The sequence below is a fragment of the Rattus norvegicus genome, chromosome 7 (assembly GCF_021556685.1).
Source record: "Rattus norvegicus strain SHRSP/BbbUtx chromosome 7, alternate assembly SHRSP_T2T, whole genome shotgun sequence".
NCBI classification, from domain to species: domain Eukaryota; kingdom Metazoa; phylum Chordata; class Mammalia; order Rodentia; family Muridae; genus Rattus; species Rattus norvegicus.
Genome location: NC_141540.1, coordinates 96,586,162 through 96,613,317, shown reverse-complemented (window position 1 = coordinate 96,613,317; position 27,156 = coordinate 96,586,162). Strand labels below are relative to the sequence as shown.

Here is a 27,156-nt window from a genome sequence, read left to right as displayed (position 1 = left end):
GTGACTCCATTGTCTCCTTGACTCTTAAAGTCATGAAGCTAACTCTAATAGGCTTTGCTTCATGTTCAGTTGCCAACCAAGCTGCCAGACAGAAAACCACCCTATTCGAGTGTGTTACTTCTGTGTTACAGACACCAAAGTACCAAGCAGAAGAAGCCTGTTAGAGGAGACAAAGATTTTCAGGGCTCAGACATTCAGGAACTTTGGTCCTTCACACTGGAAAGGCAAGGCAGAATTCACGGTGGGAGCAGCATGCGGCAGACCCTGCTCACACTGTGGTGAACCACGCAACAAAGTGACCACCTAAAGTCTACTTTACAAATAGCAAGTGGCAGAAAAACACTGAAACCATGAGCTCTGGAGACACTGCAGATCCAAACCCCTGTAGACCGTCTACTGCATATGCGTTTAGAAGCTATCTGGAGTTAGTTCATCTTAGCTGGTGGAGGGCCCCACTTGTCAATGCTTGGAGCCTAAAATGAATCTCCGTATTTAGAGACAGTCCCTCTTCTTCTGTCAGTGTCACATGACTACCCTTACCGGAGGCCCTGATTGTGACGGAATTAAACGTAAGACAAGACAGATGATTAACACTAAGCTCCTCATTCCCATCTACCCAGTGACTCAGACCCCTTATTACTTATGCTGCAGGAGCATCTTGACTTGCTCTCAGCAAAAGCCATGAGCTTGAAGGGACCTCCAGGAAAGTACCCCGAGCAACAGCAACCCAGTTTCCTGACGTATTCATCAGAAAGAAAAAGGCAAAGGGGGTGCAAAGTAGTAAATCTGGATGTTTTGATTTTGGAAATCTATAGGGAAAAGTAAGTATACTTTGGTGCTATCTAAAATAGAAGTAATGGCAACGGATAGAGACCCTCACAAAAATATCCACTCCATTGAAATGTCTCAGAAAAATGAAAAGTGTAAAGATACAAATCTATATCGGTAGGGAATTTTGGGTTTTATTGTCCTTGAAGTTATTGTTGATTCCATACTCCTCTAAGTTTAGGCTGATGTGTTAATACTTGTCTGTGTACATATGACCCCCATAATGAAGAGTATTCATGCCCACCACACCTGAGCTAGACTGTATGTTTCTCTCTCTCTCTCTCTCTCTCTCTCTCTCTCTCTCTCTCTCTCTGTCTCTCAGTCTGTCTCCCTCTCTCCATAAATAAATTAATGAGGACTGAAATTAAAGGGCAAGTTATACACAGACCCAGAGTTAAATGGGGAGAGATGCTTTTGTAAGTCTCATAGATCTGGATAAAGGGCAAGAGAACCAAGTGTCCTAAAACGTGAGTCTGCAGCTGCTCATGACGTAGTTGAGTCCCTTGTCTGGGCACAAAGATATTCTTTACAGAACACAACATCACAGTCCATAACAAAGGTTTTTGGGTTTTTTTTTTAAAGCCTGAAGGTGAGGCCACTTGGCGATGAGATGAGGTCACACAAGCTCCATGCCAGTATCCCTTCTAGGAAGAGACTGGCCTTCCTTAGTGCAGGAAATGCCCCTCCCTCTCATCCGCTTCCACAGCTATTCTTCATTCTTTTTGCCTTTTTTTTTTTTTTGAAACAGGATGTCACTATATAGTTCTGGCTGGCCTGGAGCTCACTTATGAGGATCGGGCTGGCCTCAAACTCACAAAGATTCACATGTCCCTACCTCCCAAGTGCTGAAATTAAAGTTATGCATCAACACACCTAGCAATTCCTCATTCTCGAAGTCTCAACTCAATTCTTTGTCCTAATTGTAATGAGCAGAGCCACAATGGGTCCAAGAGATCAAGGGTTATTTATCTTATTGCGACTACATTCCAGGACTCTTACCACATGACACAAAAGTCAAAAAGGGTTGTTGAGTAAACTAATGGACGAATGGATATATTTTCTACTCTCATTGCTTTCCCATAGCCTATATGACCTCTGACCCCATCTAATTGCTTCCTCTCATGTCCATCTTAACCACACACAGCCTTTTGACTGCTGTCCCCAAACCTTATTTATCTTTTGTATAAGACCAAATGAGAATCTCACAGTGCATAGGTACCCCGGAACTTATGGACAGCAACTAAATGAGGTGTGCCTAAATCAACACTCAGATGAATGTGACTAGCAGGTATGATGTCTGAGGAATGAATGGTCAAGTTGAAGCTGACACTTCAACTCTAATCTCCCAGCTTAAAACTGTTTAACATTTTAATTCCCCATGTGCCTATAATCCTGGGGTTATAGTTAAGAGGGTCAGCCTCAGTGACATAGTGAGCTTGAGGCAGCCTGGACTATATGAGAGACATTGCCTCAAAAAATAAAATTATTCTGTGTAACTAATTGTTGATGTTTGGTCTGTTGCTATATATTGCAACGCTAAATTCCGTACCGGAAGTTCTATAACTACAAGTGTATTCTCATGAGTACAAGCTTTTGTTGTGCAAACTGTGTTCCTTGATTTTAAACTATCTGTTAAATAAAATTGACTACGGCCAATTACTGGAGGGATTAGAAACAGGTGGGCTGTGAGTTACCTGTATGGGACGGTGGGGGGGGGGTGAGGAGAGACTAGGAGGAAAAGGAAGAAAAATGAGGAAAGAGGATGATGCCACCTTGAGGAGCGATGGACCATGAGCAGGTGGCTGGGAGAAACAGCAAGTGTCTGGGGTACACCACTGAGGAGTTAGCCATGACAGCAGTTAGAAAAGTAGATTAGGCATTACCCCCCAGTAATTGTCAAAGCCAAATAAAAATAACTATAATCTGAGTCTCATTTACTTGATGAGCTTAAATTGGTTGGTTGTACATGTTGACAATGCATATATATCATAAAATATTTAAAAGATTGTTAAACTACTGGGTGAATGTCAATTCCACTGTAGGCATTCATAAGTAGAAAAATGTGGCTGATAGTGTATCAGGTATTCTTATACAGTATTTCGCAAGGTATAAATGCCAGGTGGTTTACATATGCAAGCTCATTTTTAGCCTTCATAAGAACTAACAGGGCTGATTCTACTACTAGCCCTGAAAGAGAGTTGTAAAACTGAGGCCAAGTTACCTGGCTTAAGTAGGACAACAGAATCAAAGTTTCGACTGGAGTAGACTGGGATGTGCACTTCTATGCAAGCCAGTGCATTGCCACCTCTACCCCTGACCTGCGGCCTGTTTGTTCTTGTTAGGGTCTTGCTTTCCCAGCTTCCTGCCAAACAGTCTACATGGTCCCCTCTACCTTCAACTCAGCAATCAGCTGCAAGTTTACCACCAAGAGTCCTCTTACTCACTTGCCTTCTGCTCCGAGTTAAGACTTGGGTTGAATGGAAAAGGATTCATCTTACTTCCGATAACTATATCCTGTGTCGGGCCCTTTGTTGTCTGTTTCCTATTTTGTTTGGCCCATTGGCCTTCAACTTGGAATATTTTATTCCATTCTGTGCCCTTGGCCACCCCTAAGCACTCCAGGCAGGAACCACATGCGACTCTAAGGAGCAGATTCACTTCTTCCTGAGCTGAGGCATTTGGAGAAACTCCTGGGATTTCTGTCTGGGCAGATATGCAAGGTCTAGGGAATGAGTTCAATGTCATTACACCAAGAAGCCAGAGACTGTGAAGCAAGGCTTCAGCTGTGTTCTGTTTGTCTGTTGCTAGGGAGATGCTGGCAATGAGATCCAAGTGTAGTCTGTTCTTCTTGTGGTGTGAGTCCCAGTGTCTGAAAGGTACATGGTCCTTGGTACCACTCATAAGAAGGCAGATGGACCAATTCCGTACATTTTGCTGAGTGTTCAATGCATCTTGCCCAGCTCTCCTATTTCTATGTGCTTGGTTCAGAGGGTGAGTTAAGATCATACAGGGCTCTATACTTTGTGTGAGACTGACCAAGGATAGAAACTATGGCGTTTTTTTAGATATTAATAAGCCTTCCTAAAGAGTTCTCCCTCTTGCCTTTTTTTCATGTTAGAAGCTGGCTATTTATAACTCAGGACCCTGCCAGGAAAATACAAACCACTCTAGACCTTGCTGGGAAAGTGAATTTAACACAGAGAAGATTAATTTCAAAGGTAAGATGAATATTAGAAGATCTTAAAAGCTACACAGAGGTGGAACCTATAAATTAACAAGAGCAAATGCAGGGACAGAAATAAAAGAATGGTGTGAGGGGAGTTGCAGCAAAAGGAGGAGAAATGGAAAAAGAAATGGTCCTCAGTCACTAACACTCATCTTTCTACTGAAGAGCTGTAGGTTACCTGGTCACAGCTACAGGTACATGGATGGAGCAAAGGAACAAGGGACCAGAAGTCCCAGTTTTTGCTCTGAGTTTTTGCACTCACACTGTGACCCTGCCGGTGTCTAAGAGAAAAGGCTACTCTGTCACTTTCCACTCCAAAACATCAACATCCTCCTTAAATACTATGACATCATCTACAGCACAAATTATCAAGAACTCATGTTATTTGTAGTTAACAGGAAAATTGAGCCAAGTTTTGAACAAATCTACCCTTGGGATTGAAAAGAATTGTATCAGGGAACTGGGGAAAGTCTACAAAATTTTTAAATAAAAATGTGTTAAAAAATCAACAGGACTTCTTTTTGAATAAACAAACACATTTTTTGTATAAGGAGGCTCATTTTGTTTTCCCAATTTTTCAAAGAACTTCAGAAAAGTCAAGCTATTTTGCCATATTTACCTAGTAATCGAATGCCAATATAAATCTTTTTTAAAAAAGGAAGTTGGAAAGGCCAATGCATGTGTCTTTTCTATATATGCTTTAGCCCACTTTTGAAATGTGCATTTGGAGTACATTCATTTCATCATTAAGATATTTACTTTTTGAGATGCCACATCCAAAAAACTACAAAAAATAGTTTGTCAGAGCTAAACAACTTCAGCTTTGTCATATGAAGTAGGATTTGTTATGTTTCCTGTGCCCTGATTTCTTATGTTCAAGCCCTGGAAAATCTAGAAAAAGGAAAGGTATGGTTTAATAAAAAGGAATTCCTTCCTCTCTGCCGCTGTTCCTCCTTCTTTCCTTCCCTTTCTCCTGTTGGAGACCCGACTGCCCCTACCTGGTGTAATGAAATCTCCTTAGAAACGATGTGGACTTGAGACGTGATGCTAGCATCACTCACCTATAGCAATGGTTCATTAATGTGCTGTCTCCCACTCAAACACACTGTAAAGACAACAGCATAGGCTTCCAATTTGATCATGCTGCTAGAAGGATTGAGAAATAGCAGCCCCAAAGCTAGCCAACAAGCAATCAGCGCCATGCATCATCTAAGATTTATGAAAGAACTATTGAATCTCAGGCAGCCCAGGGAAATAAAACATACATTCTTTGACGAGGACAGAGTCTCCTTGGCGAGATAGAATTAGCAAAAGTGAAATCATTAAAAATCCAAGGCATGACAGTCTGTTCCACCTGGGTGCTAATGGTGCATGTCACACACTCATGGGGACGAATCAGTCGGTTGATTTATTAAAATATGTTTGGAACTGCTGTCTAGATGGAAAGATTTTTAATTTTTTAAGTAAAAAAATTATATTGGCTTTCATGGAGAAAAAGAGTCCTTTATACTGCTTTACAGCTTTTGTTATGGTTGCAAAGGTATAATTTAATCTGATTTCAATTTGACAATGGCCTTTTTTTTTAAACCTTCATGTGTTTAGAGAATGGTTTTGTCTTGATTACAATGCATCTCAGAAACAGTGTTGCAAAAGATGGTGATGCCTATAAAAATATTTTTCTATCGATCCTGTCTTATACTTCCTTGAGATGCTTAAACCTCTGTGTATTCTAAAAAACTACATCTATAATTAAATGATATTAAAGGCTGTAAGAGAGAAAAACACACAAATGAAGGGTGAAAGTTGGCCCACTAGAGTGCCCTTTCTTATGCCTGGCTTTAATCTAGGAAGGTGCTGAATTAAATAATGACTCATGATTTTGTCTCCCTCCAAAATGGACTTAACTTACTGAACTTACTCCCCTGTATTTCAATATGAACTGTGCTTTCTGACTCCCACCACTGGTTCTGACAGACAGAGGATGGGAGAACTAAAAACTTGAATTTCTGAGATTAAATCCAGAAAGACATTGTGAACTCTATTGTTCCCCACCAGCTCTGCAGAAAGTGATGACTATGCTATGAGCCCCTGCCAGGGAGAGTCCCACGTTGAGAAAATGAGCCCCTTGGCCATCCTGGGCACCAGATGCCCTGTGAGGAAGCTTTTGGGAACTGGTTTCCCAGCCAAGCTCAGCCTCTGCTTGCTTACAAGACTGTTTGACATTATATTTTCCACTTTAGACGTCACTGTGGGCTCAAAGCTTACAACTGAACACTAGTCCCTTGGAGAAAGAAAAATTAAAATACAAAGAAAAGAGAAAGAAAATCCATCGCTGAACATCTTAAAGAGACAGTACATTAGGACAATACCATCAGACTTGCAGAGAGAGGACTTGTTCTAAAGGGAGTCCAAATTACACTTTATCTCATTACATGAGAAGAGGGAAGCCTATCTATATTCACCTCTCAAGAAACGCAAAGTGGGGAGAGAAAGCAAAATGTATTTCGGTTGATTCTTCATAGCAATGGAAATAAATAACACGTGCCACACTACTGAATATCAATGGTAATAAAAATGATCACAGGAAGACTTACATGCACCTGCCAAGCAGCAAATCATAACTCACTCACACACTCTCTCTACTCAAGCTGATAAGTCCCATGAAGGGACTTTCCAGAACCAAAGCAGGATACATGGACATTAAGAGTTTTCCCAATGATCCTTTCCATTGTGACAATCTTGGCTGAGCGTTACTGTGATGCTGACATTGATAACCAGCACCGTCTGTCAAATTTACCTGAAGCTTTCACAGCTAACTTTTAAACCACAAGAATACTGGACACAAGAAACCTTCCAGCATCAGATCTGGATCTATTTTTGAACAGTTTATCACCTTTGTTACAGACATAGGTTATTTTAGTATGTGGCAGCAATCCCTGCCTTCATGCCATTTCTTGGTTTCTTGGATGAACCCACATTTACTGGTGGCATCTGAGCAAGGTCATGTCCTTTCACTTGTGTTTGCTTGGGGGCATTTCCTGATCAACCACTGATGTTTATGTGGAAGTACAGTGTGGCATATGCATGTCTAGGGGAAAAGAAAACCCTTTCAGTGAAATATAGATCCAGGTCCTGGTCCACTTGTTGTTCTGCTCAATGACTTTGAACACTTAATATTACATATTTGTTGCACTTTCATCACCTAAAATAGAGCTTTGTTGGGTGGAGTGATGCACATCTGTAATCTCAGCACTTCAGTGGATCGGGAGTTCACAATCAGCCCCAGCTACATAGCAAGTTCAAAGCCAGCAGCAGCAACAGCATGAGTCCATGTCTCAAAACAAAGCAGGCTAGAGTGATAGAGTCAGCAGGCTGAGTCAGTAGAGTTTCCTTTGCAAACACAAATATCTGAGTTGGATTCTCAGAACTCATAGAAGAAGGAAAAAAAACAAAAGGAAGAGGGAAGAGGAGGAGGAAGAGGAGAAGGAGGAGGAAGAATAAGTGGTGGTGTGCACTTGTAATCACAGTACCAGAAAGGCAAAAACAAGAGATCCCTGGAGTTCACTGATCAACCACCTTAACCTACTTAGCAAAGCCAGTGATGTGTCTCATAAAAGGGGTATTGGATAATACTTGAGTAACAACAGCAGTTTTCTGGCCTTCACTCATACCTGCATACATGTGTGCACCCCAAACACGTGCATGTACACATACGCGCACGCATGTGTGCGCGCGTGCGCACACACACACACACACACACACACACACACACACGAATGGATGGTCTAATATAGGGCTAGAATGCACACACACACACACACACACGAATGGATGGTCTAATATAGGGCTAGAATGCGCGTGTGGGCGAGCACACACACACACACACACACACACACACACACACACACACCATGCATTCATGCACATTAATCGAGGGTTGCAATGTACTCAGTTAAACATCTTTCTAGCAGATGGAAGGTCCTGGATTTGACCTTCAGCATCACAAAAATAATGGAGTTAATCCTGATCTCATAAAATTTTTATATTTAATAAAAAATGTGCTGACCAATAGCACAGGGCATGTGTTCCATATTTACCAACATTCTTTCATATCAAAGTCCACAACTGCATCTTTCTCTAGATCCTGAAACCATTTACTTTCTACACATTTCAAGGCACCTGTCATCTCCCCAGCCTATAACCTCAGTAGTATTTCATCCTCCTTTCATCTCTGAACCATTCCCAATTTTTGGATGAGGTCCTGTGTGCTTGGTCCATGACAACTATTGGCAGAAGTGTTTGATGCTGAATGTGTTCCAGCCACAAATAATAGTATTACCTCTCACATGGAGAAGCTACAAAACCCCACAAAATCTCTGCACTGAATAAAACTTTGCTGATTTATTGTAGAAAACACAGCAAGTATGAAATTCAGTTTTAACTGAGAGAAAATAAAAAATGAAAATACTGAGTTCGATGGTGCCTTTGATCCAACTATTTTTGAAGAATCATAGGAATTAGAGGAATTGTCAATGAAGTAAGAAGTTAACAAGTTTTATTGATTCTTTCTGAGTAAATTAAAAAGATCTCATTCCAAGTAAATAATTTATTTCAAGCAAATGAAGAAACTCACAGTTGACTTGGTTATGTTCTATTTTCAATTCAAGATACCAGTGTGGGTATGAACATTTCAACAACTGGAGTAAGAAATTGAACAGATAAATTGATTATCCAGGAAATCTATTTTGGATCACCCTAGTTAGTTACCCGAGAGGCCAGAGAGTTCAGAAAAGCCAAAACATGACTATGACGTTTAAAGGAAGAAGGGAAGAAGGTGAAGGTTGATCCTGATCAAAAGAGCCCACACCCAAGGGCAATGCAGGGTGTTATGAGAGGAACTAAACAAGGAAAAGAAAGGTTGGTCCACAGACAAACAGTTTTCTTTGGCTGTAGAAGGTAACAGAAAGCAGATGGGAAACCAGGCTATACAACAAAAGCACACTGCTGGGCAGAATGGGGGCCCTGCAGTTCTGAGTATCAGCAACCGTGGAAGCCAGTAAGCATTGGTGTGTGTGAAGAGAACATCAGCTTGTCTCCGAATCTTCATTCTGAGGATCCTCTGTATGTTACAATCTAACTGAAAAGAGAGCCCACAGGATATTGTTCCTCATAAGTAGAGTCAGACTGTCAGAGGTGAAATGAGACAGAGGGTCAAGGAGGAGACAGAGAGACAGATAGCCAGAATGAGCAAAAAAAGTCCCAGTGTTAGTAAGGAGAACTGTGGAGAGCCAGCCCTCACTGCTTAGAGACCAAGGCACTGTCTGTCATTTTCTTCTATTCTCTACATGCAAAGAATGTTTGACAGGCTCTCAAAGGAAGGAGTTAAGCAAAGATACTATTCCAAAGTAGTATTTTAAAAACTGAGATGATAAAATCCAAGATCCCCTGTGATGGTTAGTGTGTGAATCTGACACAACCTTGGAAAGAGAGTCTCAATGAAGGGCTGTCTAGAGCAACTTGGTCTATGAACATTTCTAAGGGAGATTGTGTTGACTGCCTTAATTGATGTGGGAAGTCAATCTGAGAATGGGCTGTATCTGTGCCCTGATTTGAGTTCTTGACTATATACGAGTGTAGGAAAATAGTTGAGTACGTGTGTGTGTGTGTGTGTGTGTGTGTGTGTGTGTGTGTGTGTGTGTGTGTTGATTTCTCCCTGCCCTTGACTGTGGATGTGGAGTGACTAGCTGTTTTAACTTCCCACTGCTTTGACATCCTTGCTGTGATGGACTGTCACCTGTGAGTGTGATCTAAAATAAGAACCCTTTCTCCAGGGTTCTTACTCTGTGAAAGGACTAAATTACTCTGTGAAAAACTATTTTATCACATCAACATAAATGAAACTAAATCATACACACCCACACACCCACAAACCCACACACCACCCACACACCCACACACCCCACACACACCCACACACCCACACACCCACACACCCACATGCCCACTGGCCTTTTAATGAAAGAAGAAAGAGGAAACCAGAGTAAGCATGTTGTTTCATGTCTGCAGCTTCATATGTTTGCATGGCTGCCATTCCAAATCTCCCCCCCGCCCCCGCCCCCGCCCCCGCCCCCGCCCCCGCCCCCGCTCCTGCCCCTGCCCCTGTGCCCTTTTGCTTTGTTTTGTTCTGGGGACTCTCTCTGTAGACCAGGCTGGCCTCAAGCTCAACAATTCACCTGCCTCTGCCTAAAAGTGCTGGGATTAAAGTTGTGGGCCAGCATGCCCCACTCACTTACATATATTTCTATATATTTTACTGTACACCATATTTTTTAGACGCTTGAAAAACTACAGCAGAGAAACCAAGTGTAGGGCTTCTAATGAAAAGTTGGCCAGCTGAGGAAAGCTGCGAGCCTTCCTTCAGCCTCAGGAGAGAGAGCTTCACTTGAATCCTATGCTGGAGACTATCTGTCACCCATGTTTCTTTCACTCTTGCTTTCACAGTTTTTATACTGATGAGTAACAATATTTATTTTTCCTCATTATGAAATAGTGCTCTCTTAAGATGGTATTATATAGCATAGTTATAATTATAATTGATACAAAAATTTATAAAAAACTCCTGTTTTTTATTACTGGTCCTGCTGTTGGCTTACTTGAGCCTTGTTTGGCCTCAGTACCTACATATGCTTCTTTTCATATAAAACTGTAGAGTCAGGAGAACAGATGGCTGAGACTTCAATTTCAATTCAGTTGCGGGCGCGGGCGCGCGCGCACACACACACACACACACACACACACACACACACACACACACACAAGTAATGCCATGGAAATTCGTATACTCAGTGGTGTCCAGCTACCATTTGAGAACTCCTGGGTGATTTTCCTCTGATATAATCACTCAGTCCATCTTGGAGTATAGGAAAGACTCAGTTTGGCAAGAGCAGAATACAGATTTCCATTAAGAGCAAAGACAACTTGTAATTTGCTGAGAGTGGCTTGGGTGCTGGCTCTATATTTTGTGAGTCACAGTTTCTCTAGCCTCAACACCCTTGAAGAGTGTCCTGCTGGCACAAGTACATCCCCTTGGATGGCCAGATCTTTGGCATGTTGCAAGGGCATTAAGCCCTTCTTTCTGATTTTGTGCCCTGAATGATAATAATCACAACCAGATCATAATTGATGTGACAGGCATAGAGGAAATGAGGTTCAAAGCGTTGTGCACTGCCAGTCACGACATGCTGGCTCTTATGCTCAGTAATCTAGTTGTCAGCTAATGTCAGAGGCACACAAAACTGGAAGTAAGGGTATCACATGTTCAGGGGTAGCTATATTTCCGGTCTTGGGTGATCAATATGAGGTCCATGCACAGGAGAGGATTAACCTTGCACTAAGAAGATGCACAACCAAGGGGAAAAGGATTTTTTGAAAGGTAGAAAAATAAATAATATGTATGAAAATGCAGAAGTGGAAACACACCTACCAATTCAGTGATCATGTGATTTCTGTTTTTAAGCTATCACATTTATATGGTACTACAGCCCTGTAAGTAAGGCTCAGAGACTATCACAAAAAAAAGTCCAAGAAGTGAGAGACAACCGTTGCAAGACAGTCTTCTCTGGATCCGACAGGGATGCTGCACCCACGAACTGTCAACAATATGGTCGCCTGCACAAGACCACGTCAGCCAACATACAGATATGGATGAGGGGAAAGTTAACAAGGCCCTACCCCTAGATGAAGAGCTACAGGAAGTGAATGGCTGCCATGGAAGAAGAATCACTTTTTTCCACTCATGAGCTCCGTGACAGGCGTCACAATCCTAGGTTGTCAGCCTTAAACAGAGGTCCACACGGGCAAGGTAACTGGACTTGGTAAATTGCAGGTATCTGTGTATCTGTATACAGGTAGAAGAGTAATTGCAGACGAGTTTGTGAATCTGAGAGGGTGAAACGGAGGGACAAAGGAGGAGAGGGAGGTGTAGGAAAGACAGAAACAGTGTACTCACATAGACAATTCTCAATTAAACAAAAGCCTCGGAGAAATGAGTTAGGGCTTCTGGCCCTACTGTGTCACACAGTAGGTACACTCTGATAAAAGGAATGTTGTTTCGTTGTCCCAGTCTCGGGGCATGTAAGAAATTTAGTGAAAAGGGTAAAATTAATTTTATTCTTTATTTCAGAGTCTGTCACTGTATAAACACCATGGTCACGCTCTGATTGACTGTCCCCTTCTCTGGGAGGAAGTAACCCTGCTTACCTCGTTCTCCTGGGGTTCCTGGCACTCCTGCATTTCCTGGGAAGCCTGGGGCACCTGGGGGTCCTTGTTCTCCAGGGGTTCCAGGTGAACCTGGTCTTCCGGGCTCTCCAGGAGGGCCCTGGATGGTCCGGATAGATGAGGACTGGCTGGGGATTTGGTTGAGGATGGCTGTGTACCTGGCCATGTGACCTGAGCAACAAGAGATGAAGGAACTGTCACACAGTTAAAGGGGAAACTGGAATGCTGCACTTCGAACCTCCAAACAGCTCCATCGGATGTCCACTGAGGACACGACACACCCTTCTGAGATAGGCTCGTGTGTAACTTAGCATTTTTGCATTTTTCTCCTGGATGATGTTAATGGCTGGGCTATGATTCAAGTCCCATCTCATGTGTTTGGAATTCCACAGTTCACATCAACGTAGCAATAAACACCACTGAACAGAAGTCATAAATTTTACACTCACCCTAACATTTACCTGACCCCTGAACTCTCACCCTGCTGCCTTTCTCTGTAGCAATTTCCCTCCACATTACTTACTTGACTGCGTTCCAATCCCCGAAGCCTGCTCCACCCTCTTGCTCTCAAGGCCTGTCTCCACTCAACTCTGGTTGCCAAGATGGTTTTTCAAGAACCTTTGCCTGTGTCCCAGCTGCAGGCTGCCCTTGTCCTAGGCTTACAACAATAGTAATAACAGCAAAATCCTGTTGCTCTCTCATAACGCCTTAACTCAGTTACGTTTGGAAGAACACATTTTAACAATTATAAGTAATGCCCCAATACCGTAATACTTCATTTCCCATCATCTTCGAAGGTGACATTTCCCCCACAGGTGACCACTATTCATCTCCATGTATTATTTTGGTGTGTAAGGTCACCCATTCTTTTGTGGCTTTGGGGGGGTTGTTTCTGAGAGTAGGGGGTCTCACTTAGGATTACAGGCATGCATCGCTAAGTTTGCTCTGGGTGGTGTTGGGGATTGAACCTAGGTCCTCACACACAAGACTAACTGGAAGACCTCTTCAGGTACATTCATTTCCCTCTAAATACTTAAATCTAAATGAAAGCATTAATCATATTTAGGAAGCACATGTAAATACATCCAAAGCCTTCTTTCCTTAAATGGCGAACTACAAGTGTGATCGAGTACTCTCTCCTGATTCAGTCAGCTAGCACGTCCTCTGCTGTTTGAGCAGGTGAGGCATCTGTCTTTTTTCACTCCCTTCTTTGACAGGAGCTGTTGTTCAACACTTCCACAGCTGTCATCACTCTCCCCCACCTCCATTTCCTAAACTCTTCTTAACATAATTCTTGTGATCAACTAAGAATGAAAACCCAGCTGACTGAGGTTGTGTGGAAGGACACACACAACCAGAAAGCGGTTCATGGTGGGAGCTTCTGTAGCACAGGGGATAACAGAGCTCTGTTTAAGGAGACAGCCAAGGTGCAGCAAAGGCTGCCATTTCCTCCTGTGACTGACAGGCCCTCTCTATTGCATAGATTCCTTTCAGACCTTGTCTCAGTTCTGACCCCTCCAGAAGTCGTTCATCAGAGTCTGAGAATTTCGAAGGGAGAAAACTCTGTACTGGGTCCTCAACTTTTAAAGCATGTGTTAAATAGTCACATGTTATCTGAGGTTTTTTCCTATAGCAAAATAAGGTAGCAAATACTGTGTGTAGGGAGTCTTGTGAGGATTTAGCCCAGTGCAATTTCATTCAAGCTTAGTCTTCTACTCATTTTCATTGCCCATTTGAGATAAGAAACCTTTGAAATAATGAAGAACTTATATGAGCTTTGGGAGTATCCTGCTCTAAAAGTTACTGAAGTCCAATTTTTCCCTTGTAGAATGTATTGTTTTTTTAAGATCTTACTTTGTCACTAATGGTAACTATTTTGTCTAATTGGTAAATGTTCTCTTACACACACACACACACACACACACACACACACACACACACACACTTACTGTGGGCACCATAGAACTGGATAGAGACATAGCCCACAGAGGAAGACAACTGTGTTTGATGATGGTAGTTTTGTCCTCCTTCTGTACTGATATTGTTGCCAGAGTGAAAACCCACAGCTCTCCATCTGTACCTCCCCAGGGCAGGATGTGGGGTTATCCCAAAGGAACAGGTGGAATTCTGAATCTTGCCAACAGACCTTCTTGGCACTTGCTGGGCTCTACTGGCCTGAATCCCAAACTTCTCTGGGTTAAGTAAATACACAACCCAGAGGCAGATAAGGAAACTACTCAGAAAATGCCATCCTGGGTGCAAAAGGTTGCTATCAGTGTGGGGAAGGGATGGGCATTAGAGCCTGGCTTAGAGTTGGGTGGGTCTGAGAGAAATCGTTGTTTTTACTTGGCTTCAAATAGTCTGGAACTAAACATATTAGGCCCACCCTAAGTAACCTTGTGGTTAGATTTTTGAGGCAAAATATATAAAATAAGTAGGCATGTGTACAAAATGGGTGAGCACAGGAATCTGTTGTTGAAATAAGTGCTGTTGAAATGTTCTGGTATGATTTTGGGAATGATGCCCAACTGTCATATCGGATGTCACAATAATTCTATGTGTGTGTATATGTGTGTATGTTGGCATCCAGCCTAAGGAATCAAAGGAAGGGCCTTGGGCTAACCAAAGGCAATGGCTATCACCTGGCTAAGAAAGGAAAAGCGATTAAAATCTGTGAGCCAGTAGAAACAAGCACCAGGGTCATCTTGGTTCTGACAAGGTCTGGTAGTCTTCAAGAACCCATCCATTTGATGGGGGAAGGAGAAATGGAAGATCACAGTAGTTAATTAAATATGCATATGCAGATCAATTAATTAAATATGCATATGCAAATCAATGCTTCCTGAACGGAGGACTTGGGAGTCTGGCTCCTCTGCCCTCATTGTGAAGCTCTGGGGAGAGCTCTTAGGCTGGTAGGTAGTTCAGAGAAGGGATTTGTACAGCTAGGTGTACGCAGCAAGTCAGAGCACTGGAGGAGGCTTCCTTGGTCTCTCTTGTCCTGGGAAGGGAAGCATCCTTTGGACAGAAATGCGAGAGGATCTGGGTGACCAGCACTGAACTTACTCTGAATGAGCTGCTCACATACTTGACGAGCCACTGCCCTCACCATGGCTTGAGACTGCAGGTCTCCCTGGGTGGGAAGGAAGTACATTCCTCAGACATGGCCATACAGCAGGGACACAGTCTGACCCACTGTTCCCACCAAGACTCCAGGCTCCTAGCAACCGGGAGGGCTAACCACTATGGTTAATGCAAGAGACAATTTGCACCTAGGATTTAGTCTTTGCTTATTAGATTCATGAGCTCAAATAAATATTTTTGGTCCCAGATTCTAAAAAACATTAACAATATCTAAACATACTCATACATATTTAATACCTTCTCAAGTGATGGCTCCTTTAATACTAGTAACAACTCATAGGGAAACAGTTAAGACCATGTTATAGCTGATCAGCTTTAAACACATTGCCTAAGTGGTCACAGAAATAACCCGTCGAGCCTGAGACCAGCACTGCTTCCACCACAACCAAGAACACAACTACACTAGAAGCCTCCCAGATTCTACAGAGAGTCAGTGGGCACCAAATTTAAGGTGATTTCAATTTCAAGGCCTGATCTTTGATTCTCTCCAACCACTGTCTTCCTTCGTGCCAGTACTATGTCCTCAGGAAAAGGAGAGTCCTACGCCACTGGCTGGAATTCGTACAAAGCCATCCACATCCATGATGACAGTCTTCCACATCCATTATATTATTTCCAGCCCAGTTCCACTTTATGAGCTTAAGGAATTCCTCAAGGAATGGAGTCCGAGGTCAAGGAGCTGGATGACAGCAGCTATACAACTAGGAATCCTCTCCTGGCCTCCAACCCACCCAGATGTTTCCCCATGAATGTGCTTCTAAATGAAAGACTTCTGGATCAGCAGTGAATACCACAGGTGGCAAGGACCAGCCTCCTGAGGCTTAGGCAAGGGCTATGTGCAACCACCTATAGCCCGAAACACCCTTGGACGACTTACTCGTTCACCTCGCTCTCCCTTTGCTCCAGGGACACCCTGTAAAAGTGAAGGAGAAAATTCAAGTTATTTAAGATGCAGCGCTCACCGACAAGTCATGAGAATATACCTCTCCCTAGCTGACAGAGGCACTTCTACCAAAGGTGGTGAAAACCAGAAATGGTAATAAAGCAAGGAACAACCTGAAGTCCCACTGTGCAGAACAGCCTATTAACACCCTCTCCTCCTCTGGACTTCACGCAGAGGTGTGACAGTTTGGAGCTCCGGGAGGAGAATGGAGTAGCGGTACCGCTGAGTAACCTACATTCCTATCCTGTTATCCTTCGCAGCTTCCTACACAGAACACCACACAGTGGGCTGAACTCTATACACTGCTTTGTATTGATTCCACAAACACCTTCTAAGAAGTTTTTTAAATAAAAGTTTTAGAAAAGCATATCTATAAGAAATGTAAAGAACTCCACTGGATCCAGCAGTTAAAGGAAGAGATGACATCTATGAAACCCCATGGCCTCATTCCTCTGCCTCTGCTGTGATGGCATGAGTCTCCCCGAGTCTCTACAACACCGGGGCTCATGCGTGCATGCGTTCTCAGCTGAATTCTTATTTAAAACCATGGCTTTGCTACTTTTGACAATAAGAAAATTTACTGTTACTGTAAAATATTTATTGAGAAATAAAGTTTTCAGTATTCCTGCTCAACAGGGAAACAAATGTCCTCAGAAGGCAGTCATATTTCTGTGTCAGCTTCCAGGCAATCCGGCGACCTTTCTGTAATCACTCCCAGAGGTGTAAATATTGTTTCCTGAAGTTACACAAGTCCAAATTTCTGGATTCACTTCATAGGGTCCAGGGAAACAGAATGCTATGACTTGTAGTGTTTGTGGATGTTGGCAGGGGGAAAGAGTCTTCCCCAGTTGATTTCAAGATACACACACACAGTCATAGGTGGAGTGCACAGGGGAAGAGAAACCAACAGTGACCTCTCCTGATCAGATGGCAACAGTCCACCATTGCTGCTTTCTCTTTCCATCAGAGGCCATTAATTGTACTACACACACACACACACACACACACACACACACACACACAAGTGTGCACACCCACAGAGGCATGCACACATGCACACGTGTACATGCGTGCACACCACTCCTGTTAAAACATGCATTTCCTCTCATGTCCTCCTGTGCTTGGCATCTCCTACCAGGGCACTTGCAACATTCAGACCTCCTTTCCAGTGCACCATGCACACAATCACTGGTCTCTCTCTACCCAGAAGCCACCAGCATACAACTGAGGCAACCCAGTGACTTGACTGGAAGCAGCACTTCTAAATCATGTAGCGATGCTTAAATGAGACAAAGTCCAAGTCTTAAGTAAGTAAATAAATAATTGATACTTTGGTCCCAAACTCCCTATCTCGTGTTCCTGAAAACTCTACCTTCTCCTTCGTACAGAGCCAGTCCTTATAGATAGGAAAAACTGATCTGTGAGAAAAGGGTTAACTGTAGACCGTGTGATTTCACTGTCATCAGCAGGGATATTGTAATATAATGCTCGGTTTGAGAATTGAGTCTCCAGCACTAAATCTTTATTACTGTATATGTTTCATGGGTTAATTCCTGGATTTCGTGGAAAGAGGTTTTTAAAACTACCATATACTCTTTCTTCTCAAATCAGGGAGACTGATTACACAAATCCTTGCATAAAGTTGCCATTCAAACATTTGGCTATGTCCAATATTAAATTGGATTCTGGGACTGCCATTTATGCAAATGCCATTATGAAATGCAAATGCCCCAAATTTGCATTTTCTTTTATCCTGCCCCCCCAATGATAAAATATTAATTATATTTTTGACAATAATTTTAAATTTATCCTTTGGTGTGTCATCAGATAATTTTCCAAGATTGCAAATTAGATCTAAACTCAGCTAAGCACAAGAGAATCGTTCTTTAAAACACACATGCACTCATATGTATCATCACAGAATCTTGGTACTGACTATACAGTGCTCACTTGAAAATGTCTTCAATGTTGTGTATATTTGAAAATTTGTGGGCTGCAGAGATGGTTCAGCAGCAAATAGAGCATAGGACCTGGGTTCTCATAGGCTGAATCAGCTGTAACTCTAGCTCCAGGGAATACAGTGCCCTCTTCTGGCCTCTGTAGGCACTGCACTCATGTGCACAAACCCACAAACATATACACGTCATTAAACACAAAACTTTAAAATATCTTTTGTAAATAAGAAGAAGGAAGGGGAGGTGGGCACAAAGTCTCGTCTTTAGCCAAGGAGTAACAATTGATAGCCTCTTGGAGAGAAAGACTCCATTTTCTCTAAGAGTGTAGCCTTTGGAAAATTGGCTGTACTCCAGTGAATGGCTACATACCAACTATACGTGAGCAGTACAAACTGGGGAAGTTTTTTTATTTTATTTTAAAGAAGGCACAGAGTTGGGTGGTGGGAAAGTGAGAGTGGATCTGGGAAGAGTTGGATGGGGGTATGAATATGATCATTACACATATAAAATTCTCTAAGAACTAATAAAATGAAATAAATAAAAAATTTTTAAGAACAAATATTTGGGGGAAAATGTCAGACATTGGCTTCTTGCTCCACTTAAAGTCTCAGAGTTTCTTCCTAAGCCAGAACCGTTCAATGAAGGGGTCTCTAGAGAAGAAGGCTCACAGTTTATGATCTCATGACATGCTGATGGTTTGGAAATATGTGGACAACGTTTGTAAGAGGATTCCAACTTCTAGAAAGAAAGCAGCTCCTGGTTGGCATGTGAGCTCCACAAGGCTGGGTCTGTGTCTAGCTAAGGGATTTCCATATCCCCAGCTCCAGAGACTGCCTGCAACATGGCAGGGACTCAAACATGCATGCTACCAGAATGAATGGATGGCCACGCTTCATTTCAAATCTGCTTTATTAGCCAATCTGTACTTTGTTTCAACTACCTGGATCGAGAAGCACCAGAAGACGAACAATTGAAACACACTAGAGTGCATTGCTAGAGGGTTAGAAAAAGTGTTAATTCTTTTTAAAAATTGCCCACTTCCACAAGAAAAACTTGTTTGCAAAAACAAGGTTTACACAACTCTCCCTCTCACCTTCCCTTTCTTTCTAGCCTAAATTAATTTTATAAATAAGTGCACAATCCATGCCCTCCTTCCTTGCTACTTGGTGTCTCTGATTTCCCAGCAATCACAGAGAGGTCCTGATGGGGACAAGAGTTACATATGATACTACTGTGTAAAGAGGAAACAACTTTGGGTTTTGATACAAGCCAAAAACCAGCAGTCAAAAATAAATAATTGATGTATTCAGGAATTGTACATTTTAATGATGAATACTTTCAGTTTGCCCTGGCCAGCTACTGTTCTGGGTATGTCATATGCATTCACTCAGTTAATGCTTCCCCTTCCAATAGCCTTATAAGTTCATTATTTTTGTCCCTATAATATTCCTGTGAAATCAATTCATGCTGTCCTTATAACAACTGCATGAGACAGTCCCAGTTTACAGATTAGGAAAACCATGCACGGAGAACTTAAATCATTTGCCCAAGACCACACAGTAAGGGACATGGAAGAGCTAGAATTTAGGGTGAATTTGAGGTCTCAGGTTCTCTCTGTTGCTTGGCTAGAAGATGCTGTTCATAACAGCCACGCGCCAGAATCCCCTATTCCAATAAAGAAAAAAGTTTCCTAATGAAGACAAAAACAAGTGGGCATACTACACCCACACACACCTAATTCTAGCGATTCAGAATGAAGTCATTTTAAAATCGGTTTTGAGCCAGACATGGTGGCTCACACACCTGAGGCAGGAGTATTACCCTGACTTCAAGCCCAATCTGGGCTATACAATGAGATTTGTGTTAACAAACAAAAACACAGAAAACCTTAGTCCTCAACACTTTAATTTCAGCACCAACTTGTCTATGCACATCTCCTTTGGTGCCTTTTGTTATATTAGCATGTTTGAAAATGTCATATTTAAAGAAAGAAATTGGAGACTGCACTAGGTTGGTGAGGGAACCAGACAGTATTCGCTACTGGCATTTTCCGGTATAAAGAGATAAATGTGTTTAATTAGGGCCTGAAACTCCCTAAACTCAGTCTTCTGACCCTCGTTACTAAGTCACTAAGAGACACAACTATTGCAGTCTCAGTGAAAGCTCTTCTTAGTAAAATAGTAAGTACAGCAAGCCATTATGGTTGGTTCCAACTTCACTGACATATTTCCTTTGATTTTTGCAAAGTAAAAAAAACCAAAAAACCAAAAAACAAAAAAACAAAATAAAAATTCCTGAGCACAGGAAGGCCCACAACTCCACCAAGTATGCTTTGAGGGAAAACACATAGTTCCTGTAGATGCAGGCAGGAAAAAGTGGCATATTTTTTCCTTTAATTTCAGGGGCACTTGAAATGTAAAGAAATACAGTGGCTACATTCATAGATTCACAGAAGTTTGGGGCTGAAAGGGAGAGAATGATCTCACAGTCCAAAGCCCACATGTGGAAGATGCCTGTGACACAAGCCAAGCCTCAGCAGGCTTCGAGACCCTCGGCTTCCTGACCCTGACAGGAAGAGTAACCTCGTCTCCCTAAACAGAAGCCTGAGAACACAAATGCCCTCTCCTCTCTTTTCCTCTCTTTCCCTGTCCCATCCCCCCTTCTCCTCGTCTCTTTCCCAGTCTTTCTTCCTCCCCTTCTTCCCACAAATATGTAGAAAGTACTCTGTCTCCAATGGCAAAGAGGTGTACAAGCACAGTGACGTCCTGTCAAGACAGACATCAGGATCCAGAAGAGGCAGGCAACTGCCTGAGACCGGGAGGATTTACGTAAAATGTAGGCTAGATGACTGGGTTCAGTTAAGTTGCTCGTATAGATACAAGCCCCACATAGATGCAATGTTTTTGAACCTTTTATACAGGGCTCTTTAAATAATGAGCTTACCTAACTGAAAATGTGGCCTCAGCAGGAAGGAGCCCCCTCACAAGCCCCGTTATGCATACAACCCATAGCAGGAGGGTACTACATTTAAGCCAATGCCCAGGGAGGAATTAGATGCCTGGCAGCAGCCATGTTCATCCAGCCGAGGAGCTGGTGTAAAATGTACCGTACAGGAGTGAGCATAGCTGGCATCCGCTGTAGGAAACACACTGCTGTTTTCTGTGACACCGTCTGTCTTTCTTGGTTTCTTTCCCTCATTTTCCTAGACAGATATCTGTGCGAAATCAATCAAGACCTTCAGAGCACGACAGGGAGCCTGCTTTAATCATCATCCCTGCCTGGCAGCTCACAGGCATGTGGGAACTGGCGGCCTGGGTGCAGGGAAAATCCTCAGCTCTAGTGCAGAGAACAACTTGCTTTGGATGGGGACTGCATGAGCGGGCTATGGCATCCTACCCAGCAGTTAGAGGCCACCTTCTGCTTCTGATAAAAGTGTCTGTGGCATGAGGCCTCTGTTGTGGCCACCAAATGCCTTTCTCTGCTGACAGGTGATAAAACTAACATTATTAGGTGATCTATCTGTGGAGACTGTAAGGATTTTAGTATGTTCATATTTAGAGTCTAATCCAGATGCATACTAGGCTGGATGGGTAAATGAGGAAGTGTCATCCTCATCTATAACTCCTGGGATTACTTTGCCCCTCTACACCCCATTTAAATTCCCCTGAGACCTTAGTGTTTGTTTCTTCTACTGTCCCTTTTCATCCCATCCTTCTTGACTTAGGATCATTCATGGCTTGTGTCTCCATTTCCTGGGTAGGAAATATTAGTCCTGGGGGATTCGAATAAGAAAAAGGCCTCCTCCTCCTGCACAGACAGGTTTGCCTACTCTATCCAACCATGGTAAAGTAACATCTTCGTGTTTTCTTACCCTATTTGGGAGGCTCCAAAATCTTTGATGTCCTAAGTGTCGCCTGCTCTGTTGGTTTGAGCACACACTACCTGATTCTGGAACTCTAGTTCCTTAAGCCACATCTTGAGGAGCAGAGCAAAACCTGGTAGCAGAACGTTTCTAAGACTTTGTAGTGTGAATAGATGAGTGGATAAAGAGAGAAGATGGACAGAGAAAGATGAGAAGAGAGAGAGAGCAGCGATACAGTCTGTGTGTGCTTGCTTGCAAGAGCTCCTGTGTGTGTGTGCACACGTGCGTGCAAGTGTATGCGTGTGTGTGTGCTTACATGTGTGTGTGCGTGAGTGTGTGCATTGTGTGTGTGCGCACGTGTGTGCGTGTATGTGTGTGCATGTGTGTGTGTACGTGCGTGTGGCTGTACATGAGTGTGTACATAAGTGTGTGCATGAGTGCATGCATGTGTGTATGTGTACATATGGGAGTGCATGTGTGTGTGCATGAGTGCTTGTGTGTGTATGTGTGTGTGCATGAGTGTGTGTTTCCACACACAGGATCAAATGTGGCAATGTTTTTGATTAAAGGAGACATCTGAAGATGAAGTCATCCAGTTTTCTTCTGTGACCCAGTGCTAGTCAGATTTGAAAACAGGAGAGTCAAGCCCCTTCAAAAGCTTCAACATGCATGCAACCCATGGCAAGAGGGCTCTGTATTTAAGCCAATGCCTTGGGAGGAATTAGATGCTTGGCAGGGTCGGACAGTGAGAAGTCAGTTGGGGTAAATGCCCAGCTTTGTAAACTGATTACTAATGTCAGTGTTTATGAGGATGTGCAAACCAGGGTTTGTTTGCTAAACCCATATTCATTTTTCTGAGTGTCCCATGGGTGTGTCTAGGTATGTGTGGTGTGCACTATAGCACAAAGGAGGACTTCTGAGGGTTGAAAATTGTACTGAAATGTATTCCAAGGATAAACACAACAAGAGCAGCTGGGAACAGAGAGGAAGAGATCTGGTCCAGTGTCTCTGGTTGAAACGGTTCCCTGCCTTCCTTACACATTGAAACCCAGTCCCCAGAACTTGTGAATATGTGACTTTAAACAGACTAATGGACTTTACAAAGGGAATTTAGTTAAGGACTTGGGAATTTTCTAAGGAGATTGTACAGACAGGTTCTGAAAGGCAAGACTCTTTCCCACCTGTGGAAGTGACATGGCCATGGATGACACATTAGTGGAATTGAAGATGGAATTCACACACACACACATCCTCTGCACCCTTCCACACACATCTCTGTTCCTCATACCCTCAGCAGGTTTGCAGCACGACAGACTTTTCTACAGCACGGTAGCTTTGGTTTACAGGTAACTCTGTTCAGCACGGGTGCTGCCAAAATGTCGATATCTAAGTCTATAGTGAAGCATCTTACAAGTCACCGAAAACATGGAGAATGGCTTTGGTGAGAGTGCCACATGTCACACAGTTCACAGATGAGGAAGCAGACAAGCTGCATCCCTGGGCTCCTTGAGTCTCCCATGGTTGTATTTAAATGCCAACAAAGAGTCTGGAAAGGTGATGAGGAAACAGATTCTTCTCATTGCACTTTGCTCTACACTGTCCGCCATGTGTGCTTTGTGCGTTTAACATGTCCTGTAATTGGATGGAGGGGATAAAACTGCATTCCTATTTTCTTTAAAACTTTCACTTTCTACATTTTATATTCTTCCCTCTTGGAAGTCAAGCATGGTTAACATTTAGCTGTTGTTCCCAATCTTGACAGAAGATACTGAGTTCACTTAGGCAAATACAGAACAAGCCATGGAGATACATTTAAGCAAGAGCATGGCCTACACTCCAGTAGGACCATTTAACCTCAGCCACGGTATATGTACCACTTGATCTTAAGGCTCTACCCACTTTCCTTCATGGAATTCTATCAAGCTTAATGGCGAATAAACACGTTCTATAATTTTTTTGAAACAGAGTATCTTCTCTATGTAACCCTAGATATCCTGGAACTTGGTATGTAGACAAGGCTGACCTAGACACACAGAGATCTGCCTGTCTGTGCATCCCACGTGCTGGGATTCAGGCAAATACCACCATGCTTGGCATCTGGACAACACTTCTGATCCACAGAGATGCTGGTAAATTATAAACATATAATTAAATAATGACAGGACACACATCTTGAGCAGCTACCACTGAGTACTCACAGGTGGCCCCAAGGCTCCTTGTGGTCCCATGCTGCCCGCAATCCCTGGTACACCAGGAGCTCCAGGAATGCCCTAAAATAGAAGCAAGAAATGGGACAAAGGTGAAGATTCATATTCGCCATGGATCACAGCCAACTTTCAAGCAGGGATAACAACACCTGTCCCCACAGTTTCCCTTTCCATCGCCAATGTCTTAGGAGTCATTGTCCACTACTCTGCCCAATGACCACATATAAGGCAGTTTTTAAGTCTCCAAAGGATTGGCCAGGCATGGTTTTGTGAATAAGTCTTATTTATAGGTAATAACAACTAAATGCATGGAGACAATTTTATGGAAAAATGGCTCAGTGAATAATCAAGCCATCTGGATTTGTCATTTTTAAAGGATAATAAGGGTCTATACCAACAGACAAACTGTTGTCACAAAATAACAACAACAAAAATGTGGTAGCTGGAAAGGCCAGCAGGAGAAAAAAATTTCTACAAAAAAAAAAAAAGATGCTTCAAAGCAGAATGCATCCCAGAAGTTTCTAGAAATACTCACAATTGGTCCAGGTGGTCCTGGAGGCCCAGAGGAACCATCCTTTCCGGGAAATCCCTGGGGTGAAGAAATGGTTTGTCACACAAGTGGTTGCTACGTGTCTTCCAGGAATGATCATCAAATTCCTTCCAACATCTAAGGCACAAATCCTGCCGCCTGCTCTGGACAACCAAGGGCCTGCTGTTGTTAAACTCTTGTAGGAATTGTTGTTGGCAAGTGTTTTAGGTCCGTGGGCTCTAATAAGTGACCCATGTGCATGGGTTGTAGGTGTGAGAAATGCCACTAACAAACTTAAACGGCAACTTCTTTTCAGAAAGTTTGTTAAACTAAACATAACAAATAAATAAGCTCTGTCCTTTCTAATTAATGTCCAGACCAAAAAGTAGATTCATGTCTCTCAGGATCCACAAGTCTTGAGTGAGAAATATTCCCAATAAAGAGTTGATATTGCAACAAGGGAAGGGCAATTATCAGCAATTCTCAGCTCTTGAGAAATGCATTGAGCAAAATGTGGGCAGAGTGCCCAGCAGTGGTGACAATTTTGATATGGGGATGTTTATCTGAGTGTCTCCTGTCTTGGGCTTATCACTTGATACATACCTGCTTCCTGTTCTATTTCAGGAGAGAAAAAAATGAACTAAAACAGTCCCCCCAAAATAAATCCTGTCCCTTAGAAAAGCCACTCTCTGAGACATTGGATAAGGGTATATGTGCTATTTTTATGAGTATGAAAAATATTAAGAACTGTGAGTGCCAGCTCTTCTGATGTGGTTAGCATGAGAGAAAATCTTCAGTCTAAATTTTATAAGTTCATAAAAGTTTTCAAAGTTTCACCTCCTACTACCGGGACAAATAAAAGTTTCACCATGACGCTTTTCTCACCCTAAGCCGACCTGACTGGTATCCTTGCTTTATTTTCTCCACTCGCTTTCTGACAATTCCCACCACTTTTGCTGTAGGCTCTCCTTCCCCTCCCATGGCACATAAAAATCTATCTTATCAACATGAGAACTCCACATCTGCATCAGGTCTTCCAGCACCCAGTACCAAACGATGCTGTGGGGGGATGGGTGAGTGTGGGAGGAAACCCAGAAGGCCACAGGAGATGGCATAGAGTAAGTGTATGTGAGAAAGATAGGTCGCCCAAGCCCTTTCACTGTGCTCTCAAACACTCGTGGTGCCAACAAAAGTCTCAGCACAAAGGCAGCCAGGGAGGCGAATGCTCACCCATAGTCCTGGTTTGCCTTTTCTGCCTAGAGCGTTGCTTGGCTTCACTGTGGAGCCTCCTCACAGTCCAGGTGGAGGAGCCTCACGTCTGAGTACTGGCCAAAGAAGGGGGCCAGTTCCAGCCTTGGCTGTCAACATTACCTGTGGGTGGTGCTCCTCTTTCTAGTCCCTCCTGCAGCAACTTTAGAGGCTGAGTGTTGAAGAGCCCTCCAAGGCAGAGAGGCTGACAAAGGACTATGTGAGGCAGAGACTCCTGCTCTTCCACCCACCGTTGCTGCTTGTGCTGGCTTATAAGCAAGAGAGAGGGGTCATTGGGCTTTATTTTATTGTCCTGCTCTGCCTTAAGGCACATATTCGGGTCACTACGGCCATTATCCAAGGCTGAAAGATGTGGTATTGTTGCTGTCATTTTATAACATTTGTGGTTTTCACATTAATAAAAACTATTGGAGTTAGAACTGGGCGTGATGGTATGCATCTATAATCTTGGTACTCAGAGGTCACAGACTAGGAGAGTATGAGTTTGAGGCTAGCCTGGGCTACACAGTGAAGCTTTGCCTAAGGATAAGTCCCAACACAGACTAAGTTACCCACACTCTCTCTGTCTCTATCTCTGTCTCTCTGTCTCTGTCTCTGTCTGTCTGTCTCTCTCTCTCTCTGTCTGTCTGTCTGTCTGTCTCTCTCTCTCTCTCTCTCTTCTCTCTCTCTCTCTTCATCCTTCCTTGGATCTGCTAATTAAACAACAAAAATGTATTCTGATGTAAAGGTAATAAATAAACTTATTTTTTGTATGTGTGATGGTTTATGCCTCTCAGTATTCAGAAGGCTGAGGCAGAGGGATTGCATAAAAATTTGAGACGAGTCTTGGATGCATGATAAAATCACAAAAATCTCAGCGAGGCCTTGTTATGAATGAATTATTTTAATTGGATTTTAAATGTAGTGTTTCCTGAGAAAA

General features: G+C 42.8%; 1 protein-coding gene across 4 annotated transcripts in view; it reads right to left on the bottom strand.

The window, feature by feature from the left end:
* The window catches only part of Col14a1 (collagen type XIV alpha 1 chain), a 215,166-nt gene that overhangs the window by 6,199 nt on the left and 181,811 nt on the right, over window positions 1–27,156 (bottom strand). For all 4 annotated transcript variants that reach the window (NM_001130548.2, XM_087557373.1, XM_087557374.1 and 1 more), the window contains 5 exon segments: window positions 12,314–12,502; window positions 15,395–15,461; window positions 16,350–16,385; window positions 24,431–24,502; window positions 24,975–25,028. In NM_001130548.2, the coding sequence (NP_001124020.1) occupies window positions 12,314–12,502; window positions 15,395–15,461; window positions 16,350–16,385; window positions 24,431–24,502; window positions 24,975–25,028 (418 nt within the window).